Source organism: Haplochromis burtoni, unplaced genomic scaffold, assembly GCF_018398535.1.
Source record: "Haplochromis burtoni strain Fernald_Lab_line unplaced genomic scaffold, NCSU_Asbu1 Contig_115, whole genome shotgun sequence".
Taxonomy (NCBI): Eukaryota; Metazoa; Chordata; class Actinopteri; order Cichliformes; family Cichlidae; genus Haplochromis; species Haplochromis burtoni.
Window position 1 is genome coordinate 791,782 of NW_024582476.1, and position 24,183 is coordinate 815,964.

The window sequence follows — 24,183 nt, forward strand, 5'->3', positions numbered from 1 at the left end:
TATTTTGTCTCGCATCAATTATATCGTCAGTTATATCATTATTGCAAATTTTCAAATATATATCGTGATAAATATTTTTGGCCATATCGCCCTGCTCTACTTGGCAAGGCCTGTCTGTGTGGAGTTTGCATGTTCTCTGCTGTGTGAGTTCTCTCGGGGTACTCCAGCTTCCCCCCAGTCCAAATACAGGCCTGTTAGGTTCACTGGTGAATTCAGTCTGAAGTACGTGTGAATGAAACCTTGACTGGTTCTCTGTGTTAGCGCTGTGATAGACTGGCAACCTGTCTGGGGTTAACCCTGCTTCTCGCCTGAAGTCAGCTAGGATAGACTCCAGCCCCAAGTGGCTAATAAAATGGATGGATGATATGTCGGCAATGTTACATTTGGTAAAGGTCTACTGTACATTATCATAACTCTCTTATTTATTTGCAATACATGCATCCATCTATTTCCAGCTAATATCAGCAACTCATTACTGTGGGTTAAATAATTCATTGTAAAATGTGAATGAGGTTAACCAAGTTCTTTCACTGGTACAGCCTACATTCAATTCTCTCTGTGCTGGAAGTTAGACTGCCTAATACAATCTGCAAAATTAACACCTATTTTTAAGGAAACAAGATATTTTAAGACTTAATTTTGCCTTTTTAAAGAACAATGGAAGCCCCGTGTTTAAGTCTGAAGAAGGCACAATAGTGCCAGAGGAAGCTTGAATTTTTCAATAATGTAGCAAGACACGGCCAAGGACAGACAGATGCTGAGACAAAAGAACTGAGAGCATTAAGGTTAAATAGACCAAACACACCTCCTTTCTTTTCCGTTCCATTGTTTGAAGCGCAGAGTTTCTGTCACACTGGGATCATCAGAGAACCACAGCTCTTTAGAAAGAGGAGGTCTCATATATGGAAGGTCTGGCTCATCAGTCACAATTAGTACCTGGCAGTAAAAAACAAACAAACAAAAAGACTCATATTTACCAAATTCAGGTACAATTAAACAAGTAACAAAGGGAATTCAAAGTGAACATGGGGGCTTTACTGACCTTGGCACCGGGGTCTCTGGCTCGAATAGACCGAGCAGCAGCAAAAGAGGCAGTACCTCCACCAATGAGGAGATAGGGGGCATGTGAGGGCAGCTTGAGAGAGGCAGGTGTGAAGCCCACGGCTGATTTTCAGATGGAAGAGGAACAGCAAGCACAATTCAGAGTGAAAGTAAGACAAAAGAGGCTCAGAGTAACTCTGTCGATTCCACTCCCTCACTGGTTTCGTCAGTGCATCTCTGAATGCTATCTTTGTGGCTATTTTATCTGGGGCTGTTTTTAATCTTACTTACATGTCAGCAAATGAGGTATCATTTGCAAAATTCTCAGCTTTTCAATATAGACAGTACGCACAAAAAAAAGAGAGATGATGAAAGTATGACACACGCAAAGAATCTGTTGTAAAACACATCTCAATTTAACAAATCCAACAACATATTTTTAACACGTGGAAATTTGCTTTGCCGCCTGCCTGCTTGCACCGACCTGCTTTTGCCAGTTGATGTCATCATTTCTAATACCCAAGCATAGAAAGCATTGCATGCTCTAGATATTTTTTATATTGCTTAACATGCATGGTAGATGAAGAGGAAAAAAAAAAGTATGCAGACAACCTGGAGGCAGTTCGGTTGTTTCACTGGTGGCTACTGCTTCAGTGCCTGATGCTGGAGGGCTTGGCTCCTGGGATGAAGGAGCTGTTTCAGGTTTTGGCTCAGTGGTGGCTGAGAGAGAACACAGTTAAAAATAACTTTGAGTAACATTCAGCATATAGAGCAAGAGACAATCTGGTTTGTGGTTCAGTGAGAGATTTAAAACAGTCTCCAATTCAAGTACAGTCTGTAACGCAGTTTGCTTTAAAGCCTCAAAATCTGCTACTTACATGGAAAATAAAGTGAAAGCTAAACCATGTGCTATGGAGTCAGCTGATTAAAAGGCTCTTCTAACACCTTTAAAAACAAATTCCTTTAAAAAGGTGTCACTGCGAACAGCATTTAAGCGCTGCACTTAAGAGGCCTGGAGGAGATCTGTTTAAATGTGTCAAGGTTACAAAGCTTTACTTCCTATTAGTTATTAACATAAGTGGAGTTTGATCAGTAACCGAATACACAGACATGGCAAAGAAATCACTCACCTTTTGTCTCAGTGGTTTCTACAGCTAAAGGACAAAAAAAAAATCAAAAAATGAAATTCAGAAATTTCTCAGAGGTTAACAGTAAAGGTGAAAGTTGTTTTATTAACCAATAGTTCCTAAAAGCTGCTCACCGGGAGGCTGGGGCTGGATGGGTGTGACTGATTCTTTTGCAGCTGCTTTTTGTGATCTGGACGAAAGTTCAGTGATACGTGCCTGATATCTTTGCTGGTCTCCTTTCATAGTATGGTACGCCTGTAAAAAACAGATAAATTGACTAAGTTTAGTCACTGACAACTTCAATGATTGCTTCATTTTGTCAAGCTGTCCAATTTTTCCAGTCAGATCTGGTGTCAACGGTTATCTTTCGGTCATGAGCAAACAGGCAGTGGAGGCCTTTAAACTAGGACTGGGTGATATAGCCATTCAACCATTTTCTTAATTACTTGCGCAATCTGGGATATGCTGAGGCAGTGGAGTATATCCCAGCTCACAGAGGGGATCAGGCGAGTTACAACCCAAACAGGTCACCAGTCTATCGCAGAGCTAGCACAGAGACAGACAACTGCACACACACGCGCATACACTCATATCGACACCTACAGCCAAATTAAAAATCACTAAATAACCCAACATGCATGTCTTTGGACTGTGGGAGGAAGCCAGAGTACCCACAGAACCGACACTGGTAGAAAAAACGCAAACTCCACAGAGGAAGGGCCCAGCTGGCTGTCAGAATCTGCTGGAGGTGACAGCAGATCACTCCCATCACGGTTGTTATACTGATTTTTTTTTTTTTAATCTATCCATATAACTGCTCTGCTATTCAAACAAGCTTAAGTAAAGCCAACAACTAATAATTCATACTCTGAAAGTAAACATTAACTTCATGCATCTGTGAAAACAATCAAAAGGTCTGATTTGCTAAGATGACACGCTACAAAAACATGTTCTTTTAAAAAACACCAGACTCTGTTGACAAAAACAGTAACTTTTATTTACAGAAAACAAAAGCTGGAGGTCACACTGCGTGACTTAAGTGTTGTAATGTGTTATGTGGGATCAAAACTCATCGACTAAAAATTCAAAGTCTCAGAATAACACAAACTAACAAAGCAGCCATTGCAGCAGTGGTCAAACAACTCCTGTGTTGCGTGAAGTAAAATTACTAATTTTGTTAATGGAATCTGGTTTCTTGATTTGATTTCTTTTCCAGTGAAAAGCTGTACTTTCAGGTGGCTAAAATCCACGTCGCTGTTGACTGTGTCTACAGCAGTACATGGATTTTAGTTTTTACTCTGAGTAACACGGTGACTGTGGATCTGAACCTCATACAGGCTCACTTCAAAGAAAGTGAACCATCCCTACTTAACAGAACATAAACCAGCTGCTTTTAACACTGCCTATTAAATAATGTTGCTTTTATAGGGGGTGGCTGTAGCTCAGGAGAGCAGGTCATCTACTGAGCTACAGCCACCCTGTGGAAGGCTGGTGGTTCGATCCCTGGCTCCCCCAGTCTGCATGCCAAAAGACCTTGGGCAATATACTAACCCCAAGTTGCTCTCCAATGCATCCATCTGAATATGGATCAGAGTATGAGTGTGTGTGAATATTAGCTAGAAAGCACTTAAAGCATAGAAGAAAGTGCTTGTGTGAATGGGTGTGAATGGATGTTAATGGGTGAATGTGGCATGTTGTATGTTTGAGTGTTCCGGGAGAGTAGAAAACCGCTATATAATAATCAGTCCATTTACCATATAAAATACAGAGATATGCAGGCCTTCTAAATATCTTGTATTGGCATTAAGCATAAAAATATAGATTTGTTTTTCTTTTGTCCATATTGCTCAGCCCTTAATGTTCAATTTACAGAAATAAACACCAAGAAAAGGGGCGGAAAATCATTGCTCCAATTAATAAATTTGCACACTCTCTCTATGATGATAAACCAAGCTTACTCACATATGCCACGCCACCAATGGAGGCTGCTCCAACCAGGAGGGCATACTTTAGATTATCCCCACCACCCCCTGGCAGCCCACTGGACATGTGAGCTGTGGGTACATGCGTTGGTATTCTGCCATTGTTCAAACCTGAAACAGTAAACCAGCACACACATGATTAAACACTGATTAAAGCTACAGCACTCTTAATTATGTTCACAAACGTTACTAAATCAGGGTTCAGTCCTGCTTCTAATAAAAAGAAATTGCCAAGTAGCTACCTGTTTAATACACGCTTAATACATCTGTGGATGTTGACAGTGGAAAAGGACTGAGTAAATATATGCTCCTGTGCTTGCCCTCATCAAACCTCTAGGGTTTAAGAAAGCGCCTTAAATTACTTTTCTATAAAACAGAGGCAATGGCAAACCTATCTGACTTGCGTTGCAGGTGTTATTCCACTCTAAGAGTAATAGGTATAACGTGACATATTATTATGAAGATTAATGTACATTCTAGCAATCTACATACTGCACAGGTCTGGGCTTATCATTTCTGGGTCATCAGAGACTGCAAGACCCCATGATTCAAATCCAACATAGGCCCTTGCATACGCTACAAAGCGTAAACGGGCACAGAACATGGTGTAACACCTGTACCAGCACTAGACACGTGAAAAACATGCTTGCTGACGTTATCAGTTAACGTTGGCGCTTCAATCAATGAAATGAGGTGCAGTTTAAGTTAGGTCGTTACTGAAATTCCATCTTGCGTCGTTAACGTTTGCTAATTAGCTGAGTTAGCATTCTAATAACCATCCAAAGGTCGCTGAAATTTACGTGCGCTAAGCTAACAGGGCTACCCCCCCTGTGGGTTCATGTTTTGCTGCTGTGTATTATCATGCTACAGGCAGTGCATGATCAAACCGAGGTCAGCTAAAAGGAAGACAAGTTACTGTAACTAGATACTTACCTGCTTTTCTCACATTCTGCCGGCACAGAGTTGATGAAGTTCTAGCCAAAGGAGCGAGCTTTTTCCACACAGTCCTACATTTCAGCATTGTGGCTCAGCTCCCGGTTTACTCGCAGACTTGTCGGATAAAAACACAAGCCGGTTTACCCTTAATTTAATTCCAACAGCCTGCAGACACTGACAACTAGCTGCACGGCACCACACACCAAGGCCAGGGACAGGTCATACGTTTCTGGGGAATGATGGGTAATTGTAAAGACGGTAAAGACGCCTAAGATTGGTCGCCCCTAAAAAAGAAGAAGAAAAAGAAAGATGGCGTCGCTCCTGACATGAATGACAGCAACTCTGTTATCGCAAGTAGCAGCTATACTGAACTCTTTCATTCAAGGCTCTTTGGTAATTGCGCGAACCCCCTTCTTGTTCCTTTCTTAAAACAACTGCAGTCAGAGTTTACTGCTGCCCCCTGCATGTCATTTAAAGTAATACTACAGTAAATTGTTAAAAAACGGTTATGAAAAAAGTTATGAAAACAAAAAATGAGGTTGTGTATTCATGCAAAAGACATTTAAACATAATAATGAATATTATTTATATATTATTAACGCAGCTAATGACTTAAAGAATTTCAAGAAATAAAAATCTTTTAAAAATAATGTGCTTTAATGAATTTAAATATAGTCCATGTATGAAGGTTTATTGTAAGTTATATAAACAAATCTTTATTGGGTTTTTACTGTCATAATTTATGAGTGGTAGGCTAGATTTCTAATAATCTACAGGGAGTGCAGAATTATTAGGCAAGTTGTATTTTTGAGGAATAATTTTATTATTGAACAACAACCATGTTCTCAATGAACCCAAAAACTCATTAATATCAAAGCTGAATGTTTTTGGAAGTAGTTTTTAGTTTGTTTTTAGTTTTAGCTATTTTAGGGGGATATCTGTGTGTGCAGGTGACTATTACTGTGCATAATTATTAGGCAACTTAACAAAAAACAAATATATACCCATTTCAATTATTTATTTTTACCAGTGAAACCAATATAACATCTCCACATTCACAAATATACATTTCTGACATTCAAAAACAAAACAAAAACAAATCAGAGACCAATATAGCCACCTTTCTTTGCAAGGACACTCAAAAGCCTGCCATCCATGGATTCTGTCAGTGTTTTGATCTGTTCACCATCAACATTGCGTGCAGCAGCAACCACAGCCTCCCAGACACTGTTCAGAGAGGTGTACTGTTTTCCCTCCTTGTAAATCTCACATTTGATGATGGACCACAGGTTCTCAATGGGGTTCAGATCAGGTGAACAAGGTGGCCATGTCATTAGTTTTTCTTCTTTTATACCCTTTCTTGCCAGCCACGCTGTGGAGTACTTGGACGCGTGTGATGGAGCATTGTCCTGCATGAAAATCATGTTTTTCTTGAAGGATGCAGACTTCTTCCTGTACCACTGCTTGAAGAAGGTGTCTTCCAGAAACTGGCAGTAGGACTGGGAGTTGAGCTTGACTCCATCCTCAACCCGAAAAGGCCCCACAAGCTCATCTTTGATGATACCAGCCCAAACCAGTACTCCACCTCCACCTTGCTGGCGTCTGAGTGGGACTGGAGCTCTCTGCCCTTTACCAATCCAGCCACGGGCCCATCCATCTGGCCCATCAAGACTCACTCTCATTTCATCAGTCCATAAAACCTTAGAAAAACCAGTCTTGAGATATTTCTTGGCCCAGTCTTGACGTTTCAGCTTGTGTGTCTTGTTCAGTGGTGGTCGTCTTTCAGCCTTTCTTACCTTGGCCATGTCTCTGAGTATTGCACACCTTGTGCTTTTGGGCACTCCAGTGATGTTGCAGCTCTGAAATATGGCCAAACTGGTGGCAAGTGGCATCTTGGCAGCTGCACGCTTGACTTTTCTCAGTTCATGGGCAGTTATTTTGCGCCTTGGTTTTTCCACACGCTTCTTGCGACCCTGTTGACTATTTTGAATGAAACGCTTGATTGTTCGATGATCACGCTTCAGAAGCTTTGCAATTTTGAGACTGCTGCATCCCTCTGCAAGATATCTCACTATTTTTGACTTTTCTGAGCCTGTCAAGTCCTTCTTTTGACCCATTTTGCCAAAGGAAAGGACGTTGCCTAATAATTATGCACACCTGATATAGGGTGTTGATGTCATTAGACCACACCCCTTCTCATTACAGAGATGCACATCACCTAATATGCTTAATTGGTAGTAGGCTTTCGAGCCTATACAGCTTGGAGTAAGACAACATGCATGAAGAGGATGATGTGGACAAAATACTCATTTGCCTAATAATTCTGCACTCCCTGTAGTGTTGCCACCATCTGGTGGTTGAATAGAATAGAATAGCCCTTTATTGTCACTGTTCAACGAAATTGTGGGTGCTCCATGCCAACTGTGCCAAAATAAAATATAAATAGTAAGACAGCAGGAATGAATAACAAACAGGAGAAATATGTACAAAAAACAAGAGTAAGGTACACATTAGAGAACGAGTTGCGATGTGGAAGTAGTGCAAAGAAAAAGACTGAGGTCTGAATACTGTCTGTGTATGAGTGGCCTGAGCAAAGACTGTTACTCAGATCGGTGGGTGAGTAGGCAGGGGTGGGTGTGAGGAGATAGTGTTTGTTTACAGTCCGAATGGCCCAGGGCAAGAAGCTGTATGTGAGTCTGGAGGTTTGGGACCTGATTGACCAGAGGGCAGCGGATCAAACAGGTTGTGGGTGGGGTGCAAGGGTTGATGTGTGATAGCCCTGGTTTTCCTGAGACAGGAGGATCTGGCAATGGCCTCCATTTCTGGGCAGTGTTAATTACGGTTCTGGCCTTCCTGTTCTCAGTTGTGGCCCATATGTACCAAACACCCAGGCAGTAGGAGAGCATGCTGAGGAGCAGTGGACGGCCAGCAGCAGCTTCTGGCCAAGGTTGTCCTTCCTCAGGACATGAAGGAAGTGCAGCTGCTGCTGGGCCTTCTTTACCAGGGCGTTGGTGTTGTGGGTCCAGGTGAGTAAAAGGGATTCATTCTGTTTATAGGAATGCTATAGTCAGCCATCAGCTGCATAATGGTGATTTTGAAAGACTTGTCATTTGCACATTTCAAAGCTTGCTGGTAAATTATAAGGCAAGGAAATAACTTTGTGTTGGATAATGAGGATTAATGTACTTCCTTTTTTTGAGAAGAAAAGCTAAATAAGCAATGGTGGGTAGCTCTTTTTACTGGCAGGAGAAGTTACTACTTCCCTGATATAATAAAAGATCATTTAGTAAAAAAAAGCCTCTGAGTTGCTTTGTTTGTATGTATGTGTGTGTATGTAACATAATAAAGTCAGAACATTTCACACAAGTTACAGGCCTTCTAAATATAACTCTGCTACCACAAATACCAATACACAAATGCCAAAAAAAAATATGCTGGTATAACTTAGCTTGCAACATAAAGTGTAATTTCCTAATGTGTAGCATGTTTTTTGATTTGAGATTGCAATTTTCCCCACTTACAATGACCAGTTTAGCTAGGTTGTTTTGCTAGTTTTACACAGGTTGTGATTTGGTGATGCCATGGAAGTGCACATTGAGTGGGATTCTCTTCAGCCCTGATCCTCCTTACCCCCAGAAGCTGCTCTGAGACTTCATTAGAGGAGGAGATGATCCCCTTTTCTGTCATTTCACCTGTTTAAATTCAGGAACACTTTGAAAATGAACCTAACTTGACTCTGGCTTACCTGACTGAAAAGGAAACTCTTAAAAGTCCCAGATGCATTTTCCTGCATCAGTTTAATATGATGGACACTTTTTTGAGGAGTTCACAGCTGTTTGTGAAGCTTTGTGATAGCCTTATTTGTGTCATTTTAATTTAGGATATATTTCAATATGATATCAATAGATTTGATAGTGAATTGAAAGTTCCCTTTGGCTTCATGTGCTCAGAGTGTCTGGTTCTCTTTTAAACTCCTCCTGCTTAACACTCTGGTCCTAGGTGTGAATATTATTGTTGCATTTTCTTATATCCTCTTCTTCAAGCCCCAGATAATGATTCTAGGTGTAAATCCCAACAAGCTTTGCCCACGTAATCTAACAGGAGAGGCACTCAGTGAGTGAATATCAGATCGAAATAAATCTATGAAAACACAGGGAGGAAACACTTCATCTCAGGCTCATGTGACAATCACAGCCACAGAGGAGTTTTCAATTTAAATGTATTCTTGTAAAAACACTGATAGACTTCAAAGCTTTATTCCTTTTTAGATCATACCAGCAGGAGTAGAAGCAGACACACACAGGATTATTTATTGACTGATTTTTATTCACTGATGATGGTGAAGATTATTATATATCTTACCTTTGAATCTTCATTTCAAAGGTAAGGAAAGGTAAGGAAAGGATGAAGAAGAAGAGACAGAGGGAGAATGAAGGTAGAGTAGAGAGAAGGTGAAGTGGAGGGCCAGGGGAGAGAAGGTGGTAGAGGGACGATGGAGACAGGAGGATGAAAGGAGGGAGAAACAGGAAGTGGATTAAAGGTGGAGTGGTGAAGGTAGAGAAGATAAAGGGAAAGTGGAAAAAGGGGAGAGGAAGAGGAAGCTATCGCTCTCCCTGAGTTGAACCACCAGTTTCCTCAAAGTTTGTGTAACTAGTAGATGTTTTTTTCTTTTGGAAGCAGCTCTTGTTCTTGACTGTCTTCTCCTGTTCGTTTGTCTTCTTTTTCGCCTGCTTCTTCTTCTTCTTCTTTCCCCATCCTTCTGTGACAGTTCAGTGTCTACCATCTATCTTTATAACAATTAATTTTGCAGTCCCCTTGTCTTCTCTTCCAGTGCTTTCTGGACTTCCAACAATTCCTTCTTTGCATCGTGAATTTCTTTTTTTGCCTCCTGCGTTGCCCTTTTCTCTTTCTTTAGCCCTCTCTGGACTTCCAACAAGTCTTTATGTTTTCAAGTTTCTTCTCTGTTTTGTGTATTTTTGCTTTTCTCCTCTTTCAGTGATTTTCAACTTTGTTCTTAATCCTCAGCTTATCCAACTCCTCTTTGTAGGATGCTGTGAATTTGCTGAGTTTGTCACCTTGTTCTCCTCCAGATTACTGGTTGGTGTTTTGGCCTGCAGACTTTAATGGTCTGTGCTGCTGTTTGTGCACGCTATCTAGAGAGGTTCAGAGCAGCAGATGGGGTTGCTGGTTTTGGTCTCTGTTGAGATGCTGATACCTCCTCTCTCTGGGATGATTACAAACAGTCCTGGACAAAAATAGAAGCATAATAAGCAGACACAAGAGAAAAACATAAGACTGTTGGAATAGTGGATACAGGGGAAAAGTGAAGTTAATGAGGTAACTGTAGCTCTGTGGATTCGTGGATGACTGCCAGTGAAAGTAAACAAAGTGGATGTGTGTTCCTATGTGCTATGCAGGTTGAGATCTCATATAACAAAGTCACGTACATGACATGTGGACTACCTTTGCTCATATGCTGTAAATACCACCAAGCAGAGTTGGTTTAATCTTAAAACTGAGTTTTTCATGTTGGGCCCTGATAAAGAGCTAAAAAAAAATACATCAGCCTCTTCCCAGCAATATCAAATCACCTTCAAGTAATTTCTGTATCATTTTTGATCAGCTTTTGAATTCTGACTGTAAAGGCCTTTACACACTGCAAGTGTAAAATCTGTGCAAAAATTTCATGTGTTAAAAATATGTCTTGGACTCATGTATTCGCATATATTCTCATGTATTCTTAATGCAGCCATTCATCCGGAACAAGTCATTTTCACTGGACAAATCTGCAGCATTAAAATAATACTATTTTTACCTTAGACACTGCTATGGGTCATTTGGCTCTATGCAATGATTTCTCTGCCTCCTCAGATGTGTTGCCCACTCTGCCAGCAAAAGCTCAAGCTTATGTCAGGAGTTCAAGCTGTCAGTGATACAGCTTCAACTCCTGGATCAAACCATGAAATTCTCTCTGCTGCTGCCTTCTTTGAGAACTGGATGGACCCAGAATCTCAGTTTCTTTCTTTTCTTGTTTAGAAACATCTGGACCAGCTCATCAGCACTTGATGTCAACTTCATTTTTTTCACAGTAAGTTTTTGAGGACAAATTTTCTGCAGAAACACAGCACGTTTGGTGCATGCGTGTAATAAATTTGCATCCAAACAAAACTAGACTACTAAACTAGACTACATATATACATTCCACCACTGAGTCAGTGCTCTCAGAACATTAACAGAGGTTATCCTCTTAACAGTCTCTGCTCAAACACAACTAGTTATTCGAAGATAATCATTTGAATTAAGTGTGTTGGAGTAGGGAAGCACCTAAAAACCTGAAACAAGCAGCCCCAAAGACCATAATTTAGGATTAATACCCTAAGAAGAGTAGTCTAACTGCATAATATTGCCCTAAGGCAAGCACTATTTTGTCTAGGATTGTGTTTTCCACATCAAGGAACCTGCAAGGGACTGAGTAAATTTCATCATCAGACGGTGAGCATGTGGCTCCCTGCAGGTCTATATGTATATATATTTAGAAAATATATTTATTTCAACTTTAACACGTAAAAACCCAGATATTAGCATTAGCATTTGCAGCTCCTGATAGCACCCTGCAGGTCAACTGTCACACTCTCTTCGTCTCCTCTTCATTTTACACAACAGTAATGTGTCTTGTGGCATTAAATAAAAAATAAATAATAATAATTTTTAAGGGACACTAACCAGAAATTTGGTTTACTGCCTGAGGGCTACACTACGGCTATAAGGTTAGCTAGCCCGCTCACTAGCAAAACGCAGTTACTCTTACCATACAGGAGCCTAAACCTTCTTTTAACCTGCTGCCTCACTGCTGTTATCCCCAACCATCACCATTCGTTCTAACCGAATGTGATTTTTAACAGATGGACTCCAGGTCTTTATGTCTTTAAGACATTCCTGCAGTTTAACTAATTGGTGTGTGTTATCTGGCTTCATGGACAGATAGAGCTGGTGTCATCTGCATAGCAGTGAAAATGTATGCTATGTCTTCTAATGATGCTGCCTAAGGGAAGCATGTATAATGTAAACAGAATTGGTCCTAGCACTGAACCCTGTGGAACACCATAATTGACCTTAGTGTGTGAAGAGGACTCTCCATTTACATGCACAAATTGGAGTCTATTAGATAGATATGATACAAACCACTGCAGCGACAGTACCTGTAATACCTACAGCATGTTCTAATCGCTCTAATAGGATATTATGGTCACAGTATCGAACTGCTGCACTAGGTCTAGCAGGACAAGCACAGAGATGAGTCCACTGTCAGAGGCCATAAGAAGATCATTTGTAACCTTCACTAAAGCTGTTTCTGTGCTGTGTGAGCTCTGAAACCTGACTGAAACTCTTCAAATAAACCATTCCTCTGCAGATGATCTGTTAGCTGTTTGACAACTACTCTTTCAAGGATTTTTGATATGAAAGGAAGGTTGGAGATTGGCCTATAATTAGCTAAGACTGCTGGGTCTAGAGATGGCTTTTTGAGTAAAGGTTTAACTACAGCCAGCTTGAAGGCCTGTGGTACATAGCCGATTATTAGAGATAGGTTGATCATATTTAAGATTGAAGACATTAATTAATGGCAGGACTTCTTTGAGCAGTTTTGTAGGAATGGGGTCTAAAAGACACGTTGATGGTTTGGAGGAAGTAATTATTGAAGTTAACTCAGAAAGATCAATTGGAGAAAAAGAGTCTAACTTAACATCAATGGTACTAAGAGTAGCTGTAGATAATATTACATCTGTGGGATGATTATTGGTAATTTTTTCTCTAATGATAAAAATTTTATTTGTGAAGAAGTTCATGAAGTCATTACTAGTTAACGTTAAAGGGATGGTTGGCTCAAAAGAGCTCTGACTTTTTGTCAGCCTGGCTACAGAGCTGAAGAGAAACCTGGGGTTGTTCTTATTTTCTTCAATCAGTGATGAATAGTAAGATGTTCTGGCTTTGGGAGGGCTTTCTTATAAAGCAGCAAACTATTTCTCCAGGCTAAATGATGATCCTCTAATTTGTGACACGCCATTTCCTCTCCAGATTACGAGTCATCTGCTTTAGGGCTACGTGTTTGAGAATTATACCACGGAGTCAGGTACTTCTGATTATGAGCCTTAGTTTTCACAGGAGCTACAGTATCCAGAGTCGTACGTAGTGAGGAGGTGAAATTATTAACAAGATAATCGACCTCTGTTGGGGTAGCGTTCAGATAGCTGCTCTGCTCTGTGTTGGTACAGGGCATTGAAGATGATAACAGTGGGTGGATTATATTCTTAAACAGTTAGCGCTTTCAGAAAGACATCTACTTGTGATAAGTCTACTCTCCACTGCTGTGTAATCAATTATTGTAAATGTTATCAGGAAACGATCAGACAGATATTATATTATATTTATGTAGTGGTATTATTTTAAGTAGTTTATTAACAGGTAAGATGCTGGTTTTTATTTTTGTTTTCTTTAATATTTTGACAGAAAGTAATATTTTATTCTCTGTTGTTTCTTTTTTTTAAAAAAACAATAAAAACAACAACAAACAAACAAACAAACAAGCAATGTCTGTATTTTTTTTTAAATTGTTTTGTCACCCTCTGGTGGCTGAAAAGAAAGTTATTCTGTATGTTGTGTTTGTAGGAATGCTATTGTCAGCTATCATCTGCATAATAGTGATTTAGAAAATTTATATTCAAAATTTGTGATAAGAAGTAACTTTTAGTCGGATAATGAGGATTAATGTATTTCCTTTTAGAGAAAGAAAGATAAAGGGTGAGGTCGTGGTGGGTTGTTCTTTTTACTGGCAAGAGAAGTTTAAAGAAAGAAAAAACAACAACTTCCCTAGTATGATAAAAGATAATTTCGTTGTGAGTTGCACAACTGTACTTCAGAAGCATCTCTATCTGATGTGTTTAGCGTTTATATGATGAAGTCACTGATAATGACTTTTAAGTTAGGGCATTTCATTCAAAATAGAGGCCTTCTGAATATATACTGCTCCTACCACCACCAGCAGCAGCTGTATGTGTCTTACTTTTACTCTACCATGCCTATCAGCAGTATTTTCACCACTACCAGTTCTTCTTCACGGTTTTTATGTGCAGAAGCACGTGACACTACCACACAAATTTAAAGCCTAAGCTAGTGTGTAATGACATTTATGTATTTATATGCAAATACACAAAAACTAAATTAGAAGATATGGTGGCACTTGCCAGCCTGCAACTTAATTTGCAGTTTCCTAATATTTAGCATGTTATTTTACTGAATACAGGTTTGCCTACATAAAATTACTCACCAAAAAGGAGACGCAGTTAAGAAAGGAAGAAGTATTTAAGGTGATGAGCTATATGGAGTATTTTAAAAGAAAGGACAATATACTTTGCACTTACAATATATTAAGTATGTATTTTAAGTATTACGAAGAAGCAGTAAGGAAAATGATGGCCTGAATTCAGAGGAATTTTGTATTGAACCAAAGGAAATCACCACACAAGTAACAGGAAACGGTAACTGCATGTTTTGCAACAACAACAACAACACCCTGAATATAAAAAGTTTTTTTTTAAAGCAATAATCACAGCATTAAAATTAAAGACAAGAACTATGGATATGACTATATAACAGATCCCTTTCTATATGCAGTTTGATATTCCATTTAGGTTCAGAGGAATGGGCAAGCAGAATCTTGTTTCGATGTGCTCTGAGACACTTGGAATTTACCACCATGCCACTGAGCACCTTTAAGGAGTGTGTCAGGTTATTTAGACATTTATAGATGTTATTATTTATTAATATTAGAACTTTATTGGTCTTGTCAACTATAACAAACTGAATAGCAAACATGCACAACTTTCATAAATGCTTGAAAACATTGCTACACCCAATTTTCAGTGCTCTTACGAGTGTGTGAATTAGCTTTCGTGACCTTTCCTACCATGAGCAACCTAAGACCCAAGATGGTTTGCATTTAAAACCTGTTCAGAACTAAATGTAAACAGCTTCCTAGGTCTGGATAGAAAAGCAAACAGAGAAATAATAGGTGTTATAGCCGTTCTACTAGTAATCACCACCAAGATTTTTCTCGAAGCTCGCATGTAAATGAGGTTTTTTTAATATATCGTTAAGCCTCAAGTAGGGCAGGAGTTTAGTGTTTTCATTGGTTCACTGAAAACCACTATGTATTTCAGTGGAGCTCAGAAACCTCAGCCACATGAGGAAACTGACAAATCAACAGAAAAAAAACAAATCACTGATGTTTGTACTGCAGGTCTTATAATAGAATGTGACATGGCGACATATTGTATGTCACCAGTCAGTGAGTCTAAATCCTCATATCTGTCAGATCTTGTCTGACAGTGTTTTTCTCTTCATTAACTCCCCCTCAGGCCAAGAGCTACATCCAGTACATGCATAACTCTCTCTCTCTCTCTCTCTCTCTCTCTGTGCGCTCTTTCTCTCTCTCTCAGCGTCAGTGTGATCAATTTCTTTACTTCCTCCTTTTTGGAGTGGCTGAGCTGAATACCAGAACAGGATATGCTTTACTCTCAGTTTCACGGCAGCAGCAACAGCAGCAGCAGCAGCGGCAGGAGCAGCCGTGAGGACGACACACTGCAGCCAAGATGAGTGCTGGGGATGTGGTCTGTAAAGGCTGGCTCATTAAATCCCCTCCGGAGAAGAAACTGAAGAGATTTGTGAGTAGGAGCACACATCGGACACTTGTCTATGTCCTCTGCCAGGAGGACGAATGCCAGGCTGTGGTGCTGAGCCGTGTGTGTGTGTGTGTGTGTGTGTTTATGTGTGTGTGTGTGTGTGTTTATGTGTATATGCTGCGATGTAGAATGAAGATTAAGAGATACACTGACTTGTATGTTTGCCTTGTCTCGGTCTCCTTTATATCACCTACCTCATCTCTGGTACAGGTCACTTTACTTTTGCGTGTTGGCGTAGTTATAGCAGTCATGTGCTTTAGCAACAATACCCCACTCACTGCAGATGTGCTTCAGACACATTCGGACGTGAGTCCTTGCAGCGAGTATATGTAATAGCTTACATAAACAGCATCCAGCCTTGACTGTTTTGTGGTTGTGGGGGGTCATGTGATAGTGTCAGGCTGGCCACTTGCTCTGCGCTCTGTGCGTCTGTGTGTTGTGAAACATGGGAAGTAATGTCAGGGGCAGTCAGACACTTAAGCGACAAGCAGAAATAGTCCAGCTCGATGATGGCTGTATGTACTTCCTCTGTACGAATAGAGGAGGTGGAGGGCCATTTGTCAACAGCGGTGTAAGGAAAGGGTGTGTGTGTATTGGGTTTTTTGCGGTGCGGGAGGGGGGGGTTTACATGCGTGTATGTGTGTTGACAGTGTTGGGATGGGAAATAGAAACTTATTTTAGCATGACATGCAAATCCACAGTTGTATAGACTGGTACACTCAGTGTTTGCCTTATTCAAAATATCAGGCTCTGGTCTTGCCTGTATGAAAATTAGTAATTATCTGGGTCAAATTTATCTTTGTAAGTAACATGCTGACAAGACTGAAGGAGCAAGGGGCTGTGGTAGTTAACTAAGGTGTTGGTTGGATTGTGTTGCTAGAGATACACTTCGCTGGAAGGAGCTCTGTCAACATTGTGTTTCCACTTTCTGGAAATGCAGTTTGCAGTCCATCAGTGTGCGTGATGAAGTGGAGCAGGAGTCTGTATTTTGTTTACTCAGATATACACATGCAGCGCTATCAGATGTTTGTCACATTGCTGCTATCACAGTGTCTGATTCCAGGATTTCACACCTTGTTTTCCTTTAAATAAAGAAAAGGTGGGGGGGACATCATCAAAACACCAATTAAACTTAAAATATTGATATACTACAAAGTAAAAAATACCATAAATCTCACTTGCCTTCATATTAAGCCACTTCTTGGCTGAATACACTTTGGCCTGTCACAAACAGATACAGGGGTGTAAAGAATGTAATTAAAAATGGCTGAATTCCATTTAGCTCCTCCAGTCTTTGAGTTCTGGCTTTGGTAGAACAGCCAGAGCCAGAACCACTAATTATTAATTATGGTTTGGGGCTTTCTGTTGTGGGAGTCACAAAATAATCGCGACAAATAATCTCAACAAGGACAAGTTACTCATTTGTCACCACTGCTGACCAACCGTTACCCATGTGACCAGAGTTTCGAACTAACCTCACGTGACAGAAGATAAGGAAGCTGCATCTGATGTGGTTGAAACTTTAAAAACACAGAAAACAAGCTTGTTTGTGAGTTTCAGATCAGTGTCGGACTTGCGATGTTTTTTTTTTTTTTTTCAAATTAAACAGACATACAGTATCTACAATCTGGAGATAAACTATAGGCCTTAGCCTACGGTAATATAAAGAAAAGCAAGGAGGTCCATGTTTAATTAGGAGGTGAAACCTGATTTCATCAGAATATACAGAATCTATTGATTGGCTTCTACACTCACCATCTGCTTCCATTAGATGAACCTGGGTACACAAACCAACTCCTTTTTAGGAGTGCGAAACTTTTCATTTTCAGAACATCTACAGGATCAAAATTGCCATCTGTCTAGTTACGGTTTCCTCTTAAGCTTAGTAGTGTTTTTTAGGCAATAAGTCTGTGTGTGTCTAACCATTTCCTGGAATGAACACATAAATCACCAACTGACTTGTTGCAGGAGAGCATTTGTTACACACAGAAAGAAATGTTACACAATTTCAAGCCTTGAAGAGAATCAGAAGAGACTCAGCCACAACAACGAAGCCACAAAAACCAAGAGTGAAACGATAACATCACACACACTTTTATTATTCTTAACGTGATTCTTCTTAATTATTATTATTGAACTGTAACAGCTCCATGGCTAGGATGAAACTCGGTTGGAATAGAGGGCTTAGGCGGTGCTCATTGTGAGTAGCTATAAATACCTTTTAGTGCAGTTTCAGTGTTAGGTTTTCAGTTAGTTTTCAGCTCAAAGAAGTAACCAGGCTCTTTATAAATACCTCTTTCATTCTGTTAGACATTTTCTGCTAAATACAGTGAACTTCCTCTTCTCTGCACTTCTGGGAAATTTGAGTTGAGGTTCCGCTTACTGACCATAACAAAGGCAAAGAAACTTAGTTAGCTCGTTGCTGTTAGCGGGGCCATGATCAAATTCTCGTGATTAGCAAAATTGGCGGGAAAGGCTGATGCTACAGTTTGAATTATGAAGCACTGTATTTAAAGTGAGTCATAATATTGAGTGAAATTTAAATTCAAGAGCAAGGCCATTAAACCTTCTTTACTTCTTGCACCTGCAGGCATGGAGGAAACGTTGGTTTGTGCTTCGAAGAGGTCGCATGAGCGGTGATCCAGATGTGCTGGAATACTATCAGAGCAATAACTCCAAAAAGCCAATCCGCACCATTGACCTGAAAGAGTGCGTGGTGGAAATGCTGGAAGGGCAACTGCGGATAAAGAGGGACTTTCACGGAAAGCACCTCTTCGTGGTAAAAACCTCATCTCGTGTTTTTTACCTGGTGGCCAAAACCGAGGAGGAGATGAACAGCTGGATCAGCAGCATTAGTCAGATTTGCCAGTTTGGGAGCCTGGAGGATGCAGGTAAACATGTCGAAAGACGCTGCTGCACTGAAGTAATCGTGTAGACTCCCTCTGCTGGTCCAAAACAAATTGGTGTCACCACTCAGGAAGTGGGGAGTTTTATGAGGTCAGAACAAACTGTTTGTTTGGAGCTTCATGATTTTCGTTTCCCATGCTAACTGAGGCATTAAGTGTAAGACTGCACCTTACTGACAACTGTAAAAAACAAAACAAAACTGCAAATCTGCAATAAATTCTTCAGGTTTACAATCAGGTTGCTCTCAACCATGCTGTTTGTACAAGATTTATTTCCCTGTTCCCTTTAAGATTTAAAAAAAAACAAACCCATTTTAAATATACCCAAGGAAGGCAGATTTTAGATCTAGATTTTAAGTGAATTGTACTTCTGAAGTACCATTAAGGTTGGATTGGTGGCTTTGAAAGCATTGGATGAGCTTGAAAGTCTTCAAAATTAGAAACTTTGGAACACAGCAAGGGTACCACAATACTGTGGTTGTCACAGGTTGGTTGTATGACCTTACAAGTTTGAACTTCAGAAACATTTTCACAATCGTGTCACTACATGTGATTAGCACCATTTCATACCTGGACTTTTTTCCACTTCAGCAGCAGCAGCAACAACAACAACAAGGAAACATTGCTGTATTTTTCCCCTTTTATCATTTGAAATATGTAAATATTTTGACTACAGTTTGTCTACACACACACGCGCGCGCAATGGAAATAAATTCAAATAAAAGTTCTGGTGAAGCAGTGTACACAGTTTAGATAAAGCCTGACCTCACGTTTTATCAGGAGCCTGGCTGTTGTCTGCATGTGTGTTTCCAGCGGTCATAAGTGTTGCAGTTCTGCATACTCCCTGCCTAATGTCGCTTCTGGATCTGAGGGGATAAGAACAGCTCAACATTACATTCAAATGAGCACATGGCACTTTTGTATCACCTCCATGCTTCGGGGTGTAATTAGATTTTTTGAATCTAACACATCGACAGTTTACCATCATCACTTGAAGCAAAGGCTGATTCGGCCTTTGCTTCAAGTGTCATTTTTGTGGAGGAGACTTCAGCGTGCGTCTGTTAAAAAGCTGTCATCTGCATGAAGGAGATAGAGCAACGGCACAACTTTTGCCGATATGCCACAAGCTTGTAAATCAAAAAATGGAGTTGTGAGTTGTGGCGCACAATTACTGTTGCACAAAGATTTTTACTGAGAATTCTGGATGGCAGCAGTAGACCTTAGATCTCGAGAGCTCTTTGCAGCAACTCATAACTTTTGCAAAGGCTTTTAAAAGGTTGCTCTGTGCCCACAGTAGGACACAAATATCTAATAGCAAATATTTCATGAGAACATCCAAAGACTTTTGGATTAGTGCTGCGGGAACGGCCTTGACTTGAGGGGGGCCTTGAGTGAAATGGAATGAAACAAATTTCTGAACAAGGGCCAACCTGCCTGAAAGAATGAGGGGATTTATAAACAGAAGACATATCTGCTTTCAAGTTTCTTGCAATATAAATACCACTTCATATGTAAATGCAGAAAATGAAGAGTGAGTGCAGGCAGGGAACGATTGCATCTTCTGGCTTTGCAATTGCTCACTTACATTCTCTGTGTTTCTTTCTTCTTGTTGTCAACAGAGAGCTCAGAGGAAAGCTTTCCTCACACTCCCACCTCCCTTCAGCTGTCACCTGACAGCTCTGATATAGCATCTGTAGAAAGCCAACAAGATTCCAGCTATCCACCGGACTACCTCTTTCTCTCCCAGTGTGAGACGGGGAGTGTGATCACTAGTCGGTATGTACAGTGTGTGCAACATGTCCCACAAGCTGAAATCATAGCTGTGTGGTGTGTGTAACAAATGTGATATTTGCATTTTTTTGTCCTTATCTGCAGACACAACAGCTTTTCAAACTCCGAGATCTCTCTGGAGCAGAAGTCATCAGACGATGCCGTCAAGGACATCTGCACCGAATCTTCTTTATCCTCAATCTCCCACACTAGTCCCAGTCCATCTCTTTTCCCCCATGGGAGGCTAAGCAACCCTCCATTCAGCGCTCCATGCACCTCCATAGCTTTGCCCTCATCGTCTTCCTCTCCACTACATCACTGCGCCACAAGTGTCTTCCAGTTCGACAAACCACATTCTCCCGCGATGTTTGAGGCGACGGGTGATAAACTAACACCCCCTCCACTGCCACCCAAGCCTAATCACCTGTCAGAGTACGCAAGCGACGAAGGCCTTCAAAGGACGAGGGCAATGAGTGCGCACCATTTCTCGAGCAATGCTGGATTTTTTCCACGGAGGACCTCTTTGTCGAGCCTGGACCATTTCAAATTGGGTAAATCCTAATGCACAGTATAGAAGCTGATGAAGATGATCCTTGCTCAGTGAAACATAAACCTGGTGGAAATATGATCAGGATGCTTTTTGATTCATACTCATATCAGCTGATTTTAAAAGAGTTTTTTAAAGAAGTTAAAAGACATAATTCTTTGGTTTATTTGTTTGTTTTTTAGGAAATGCCGAGAGCAAATTTATGCAGATAAGGAGACAAAGTATTAATTTGGTAAGAACAGTGACACACTTTTATTTTTATGCACACTTTTTGTTTTTCAAGAAAGTGTTAGATAAGAAAATTTACACCTATTTCATGTCCATATGATAAACAGGAAGCCTCAGCGAGCTTTAAGTTAACTCAGGTTAGCATGAGTGTGACATAGTCTTTCTTTCAAGTCAAAATTAGCACAATCATGTAGCGTCTGATTTGTTATCAGGCTTACTAAGAAAAAAATTATCTCGGTCATCGTATGTCAGCAGCAACTTACAGTTATGGCCCGTATTACACATTCAAAGCTACCTACAAATCACATTATTGTGAATTAAATTTCCACTATTATCTGTTTGTTTGTTTGTTTGTTTGTTTGTTTTTTACAATCAGTTTACTTTTAGCCATTTCTGCCTATATGAAGTCAATGACATCAGCTACCATTAGATTGGCTGCACGAGTATAGTAGTCTCACTACAAGTTGTTACTAAACAAATCAACCTGGCTAAGCTAAGTTAGCTTCATATTTATGACATGTTTCTCTTCTAACAATACAGTGATTACATTTGCTAAAATGACAATACCTCTGTAGGATTCAACTAATGGCAACTCCCCCCTGTAGTATTATTTCTCTATTAATAAATACATGTAATGAAAATAGTTTGAAAAATGCCCCAAGCATGTAACAAGTCTGGAATTAACAAATGTTCCAGCTGTAATATAATAATATATTTGATGCAGTGCACGTGCCTGATCATATGATGCTTTATGTTTTTGCAGCCTTGTTTAAATAGCACAAAACTTCAAAACTACCAGGATGAGTCATATGTTCCTATGGCTTCCCCTTCGCCTTCTCCTTCTCTTGCGACCGTGGAGTCTGATGGTTACATCCCCATGAGCCCAAGGACATTAAGCTTCCTCAATACAACCTACAGTATTGAACCGTCTGCATCTTTCAGCCCACTAATGAGTCAACTTAGTGCTATTGCACCACCTCCGATTCACCGGCATCTAAAACCTCGCATAAGGAAAGGTGAGAGTCCAGCCTGAATGTTTGGAAAGTACTAAATGTTTGTTTCATCTTTGGCTAGATGTTTTCAAGATTTTTTTTCCCATTGAATGTTTTCTGTAAACTTTAATGTGTACAGCTTAATTAAAAATTATGCTTTGTGCGCTCTCATAGTCACAGATCTATGCAACGAACATGTCTGACAGATATACAGCACCTGTATCAGAAACACTGATCTCCGACATGGCCTTTCTGTGCCGTGTTAGAGAATTGCAGCCAATCTGATAATGCTGACCTTTTCTCGCTCCACAGCTCGACCCCCACCTCTTGATCTGAGTGGCCTTTCTACAATCACAGAATGTCCCACGCATCTCCCTTTGAGCAGAGCGCTGATCGACTCATGGTGAGCAGAAAGTGTCTTTGTCTACAAACTTTTGTGTTGAGTTATAGAAACAAGAACAAGCACACGATCGGGTTAATAAAATTGCAGTTAGGGTTTGAGCCTTGTTTTTTAAGAATACATTTGGCTATGGATGTTTTTTAAACCTCAGGATTCTCTGTATTTTCTCCTTTTAATTTGAAAGTAAATAACTGTTTCCGTTCCTTTCTTCACAGCTTTTCAGTGAACCCCTCACCTCTTGAAAGACGACTTGAGAATGGGGAGAAATTAAGAGATGAAGTCACAAGCTCCTCTGCAATGGTAGGATTTCTATTCAGTGGAAACATATGTAGAATTATTTTTTAAATATTATTTTTCTATCTATGGTTTAGAGAATGCTTAAAGAAAATGACTCAATCTGTCACTGTCTTATTATAGAACCATTTGTGAGTGGGAAAATATGCTCAGAACTCACATAGCTGAAGAATGTGGGAGTGGAAAGTGACTACCAATTTCCAAAATATTCTTCTCAGCTACTTGTAATTGTTCATGGTCTGGAAAATGTGCATATTTATTTTATTTTCCCTGAATAAAGCCTTGAAAAAGTCACATTAGTCATCCATAGTGTCTCTAGACACATATAGCTTCCGACGTGTTCTTAAACTCAATCTGAAAATGAACAGAGGTCACTTTGCTTTTGTTTAGTGACATATTTAATGAAAATAAGACACTAGTGAAGCTTACCTGCTGTTGACTGATGTTCCTTTAGGATTGTAAATATGTCAGAAATATTTTCCTGAGAACAGGGACGTTTTTACGAAGCCTTTATGATTTGTTTTTTCTCACAGGAATCAAGGCAGCAGTTCTTTGATGGGCCAGTTCAGCCCAGGGCGAGAAGTTCAAATCTTGACTATTTGTCACTGGATTTCAATTCAGCAACCCCCTCTCCTGTGCTGAAGGTATGCTTTTATTTGGCTTTATTTTTTATCTTTATTTTTATTTGACAAATGACAACAACTGCACAGCAAGACTTCTACTGTACCCTGTGGAGCATTGATAGTTTAAATGTTTGTGCAGGTGAAGCAGAATTGTATCACTGTTAAAAATGTGACGTCACTGTCTGCTTATCTCTCCCTCTCGATGTCTAGCAGAAGCCATTCCTGTCCGATGAGTACAGAGTGGATTACGTGCAGGTGGATGAGAAGAAGACGCAGGCGCTTCAAAACACCAAAATGGAGTGGACAGACGTTCGCCAGTCGAAGACCTGACACTATGAAACGAATTACGAACACACAGTTTCAAGAAGGCCAACAACAGCAAGGAGTACATATTGGGGGTGACCAGGTGTACCATTTTATGTCCATATCAGTTTTTACCCCCCTCCCACGCTGCACATATTAAGCTAATGTCTCACAACCTACACATGAGTCTCACAAGAAAACCAAAGATGAGTATCGAACAGATACAGACTAACAATGACAGGTAACAACAGCCTCAATTGTCACTGGGAATGAAAAATGTAACGGTAAGAGCAGAAAT

At 40.1% G+C, this 24,183-nt stretch overlaps 2 protein-coding genes across 3 annotated transcripts in view; one reads left to right on the forward strand and one right to left on the reverse strand.

The window, feature by feature from the left end:
- aifm1 (apoptosis inducing factor mitochondrion associated 1) overlaps window positions 1-5,444 on the reverse strand; it is a 14,865-nt gene extending 9,421 nt beyond the window's left edge. Inside the window, exons 1-7 of the mRNA XM_005928502.3 lie at window positions 5,084-5,444; window positions 4,131-4,261; window positions 2,303-2,423; window positions 2,172-2,195; window positions 1,654-1,761; window positions 1,043-1,164; window positions 806-936 (exon numbers count right to left, since the gene is read on the reverse strand). Of these exons, the coding sequence (XP_005928564.1) occupies window positions 806-936; window positions 1,043-1,164; window positions 1,654-1,761; window positions 2,172-2,195; window positions 2,303-2,423; window positions 4,131-4,261; window positions 5,084-5,171 (725 nt within the window). The 5' untranslated portion in view covers window positions 5,172-5,444. The remainder of the gene's footprint in view (window positions 1-805; window positions 937-1,042; window positions 1,165-1,653; window positions 1,762-2,171; window positions 2,196-2,302; window positions 2,424-4,130; window positions 4,262-5,083) is intronic.
- Window positions 5,445-15,629: 10,185 nt separating this feature from the next.
- On the forward strand, window positions 15,630-24,182 carry gab3 (GRB2 associated binding protein 3). 2 transcript variants are annotated; one of them, XM_005928500.3, is made up of 10 exons: window positions 15,630-15,804; window positions 18,413-18,713; window positions 20,348-20,504; window positions 20,604-21,049; window positions 21,228-21,277; window positions 22,037-22,289; window positions 22,578-22,668; window positions 22,881-22,965; window positions 23,493-23,603; window positions 23,793-24,182. In XM_005928500.3, exons 1-10 carry the CDS (start codon window positions 15,733-15,735, stop codon window positions 23,910-23,912), a joined length of 1,686 nt encoding a protein of 561 aa, XP_005928562.1. In that variant the 5' UTR covers window positions 15,630-15,732; the 3' UTR covers window positions 23,913-24,182. The 2 variants fall into 2 exon arrangements, with proteins under 2 accessions (XP_005928562.1, XP_005928563.1); XM_005928501.3 differs by having other exon boundaries at window positions 15,631-15,804; window positions 23,796-24,182.
- The last annotated feature ends 1 nt before the right edge of the window (window position 24,183 follows it).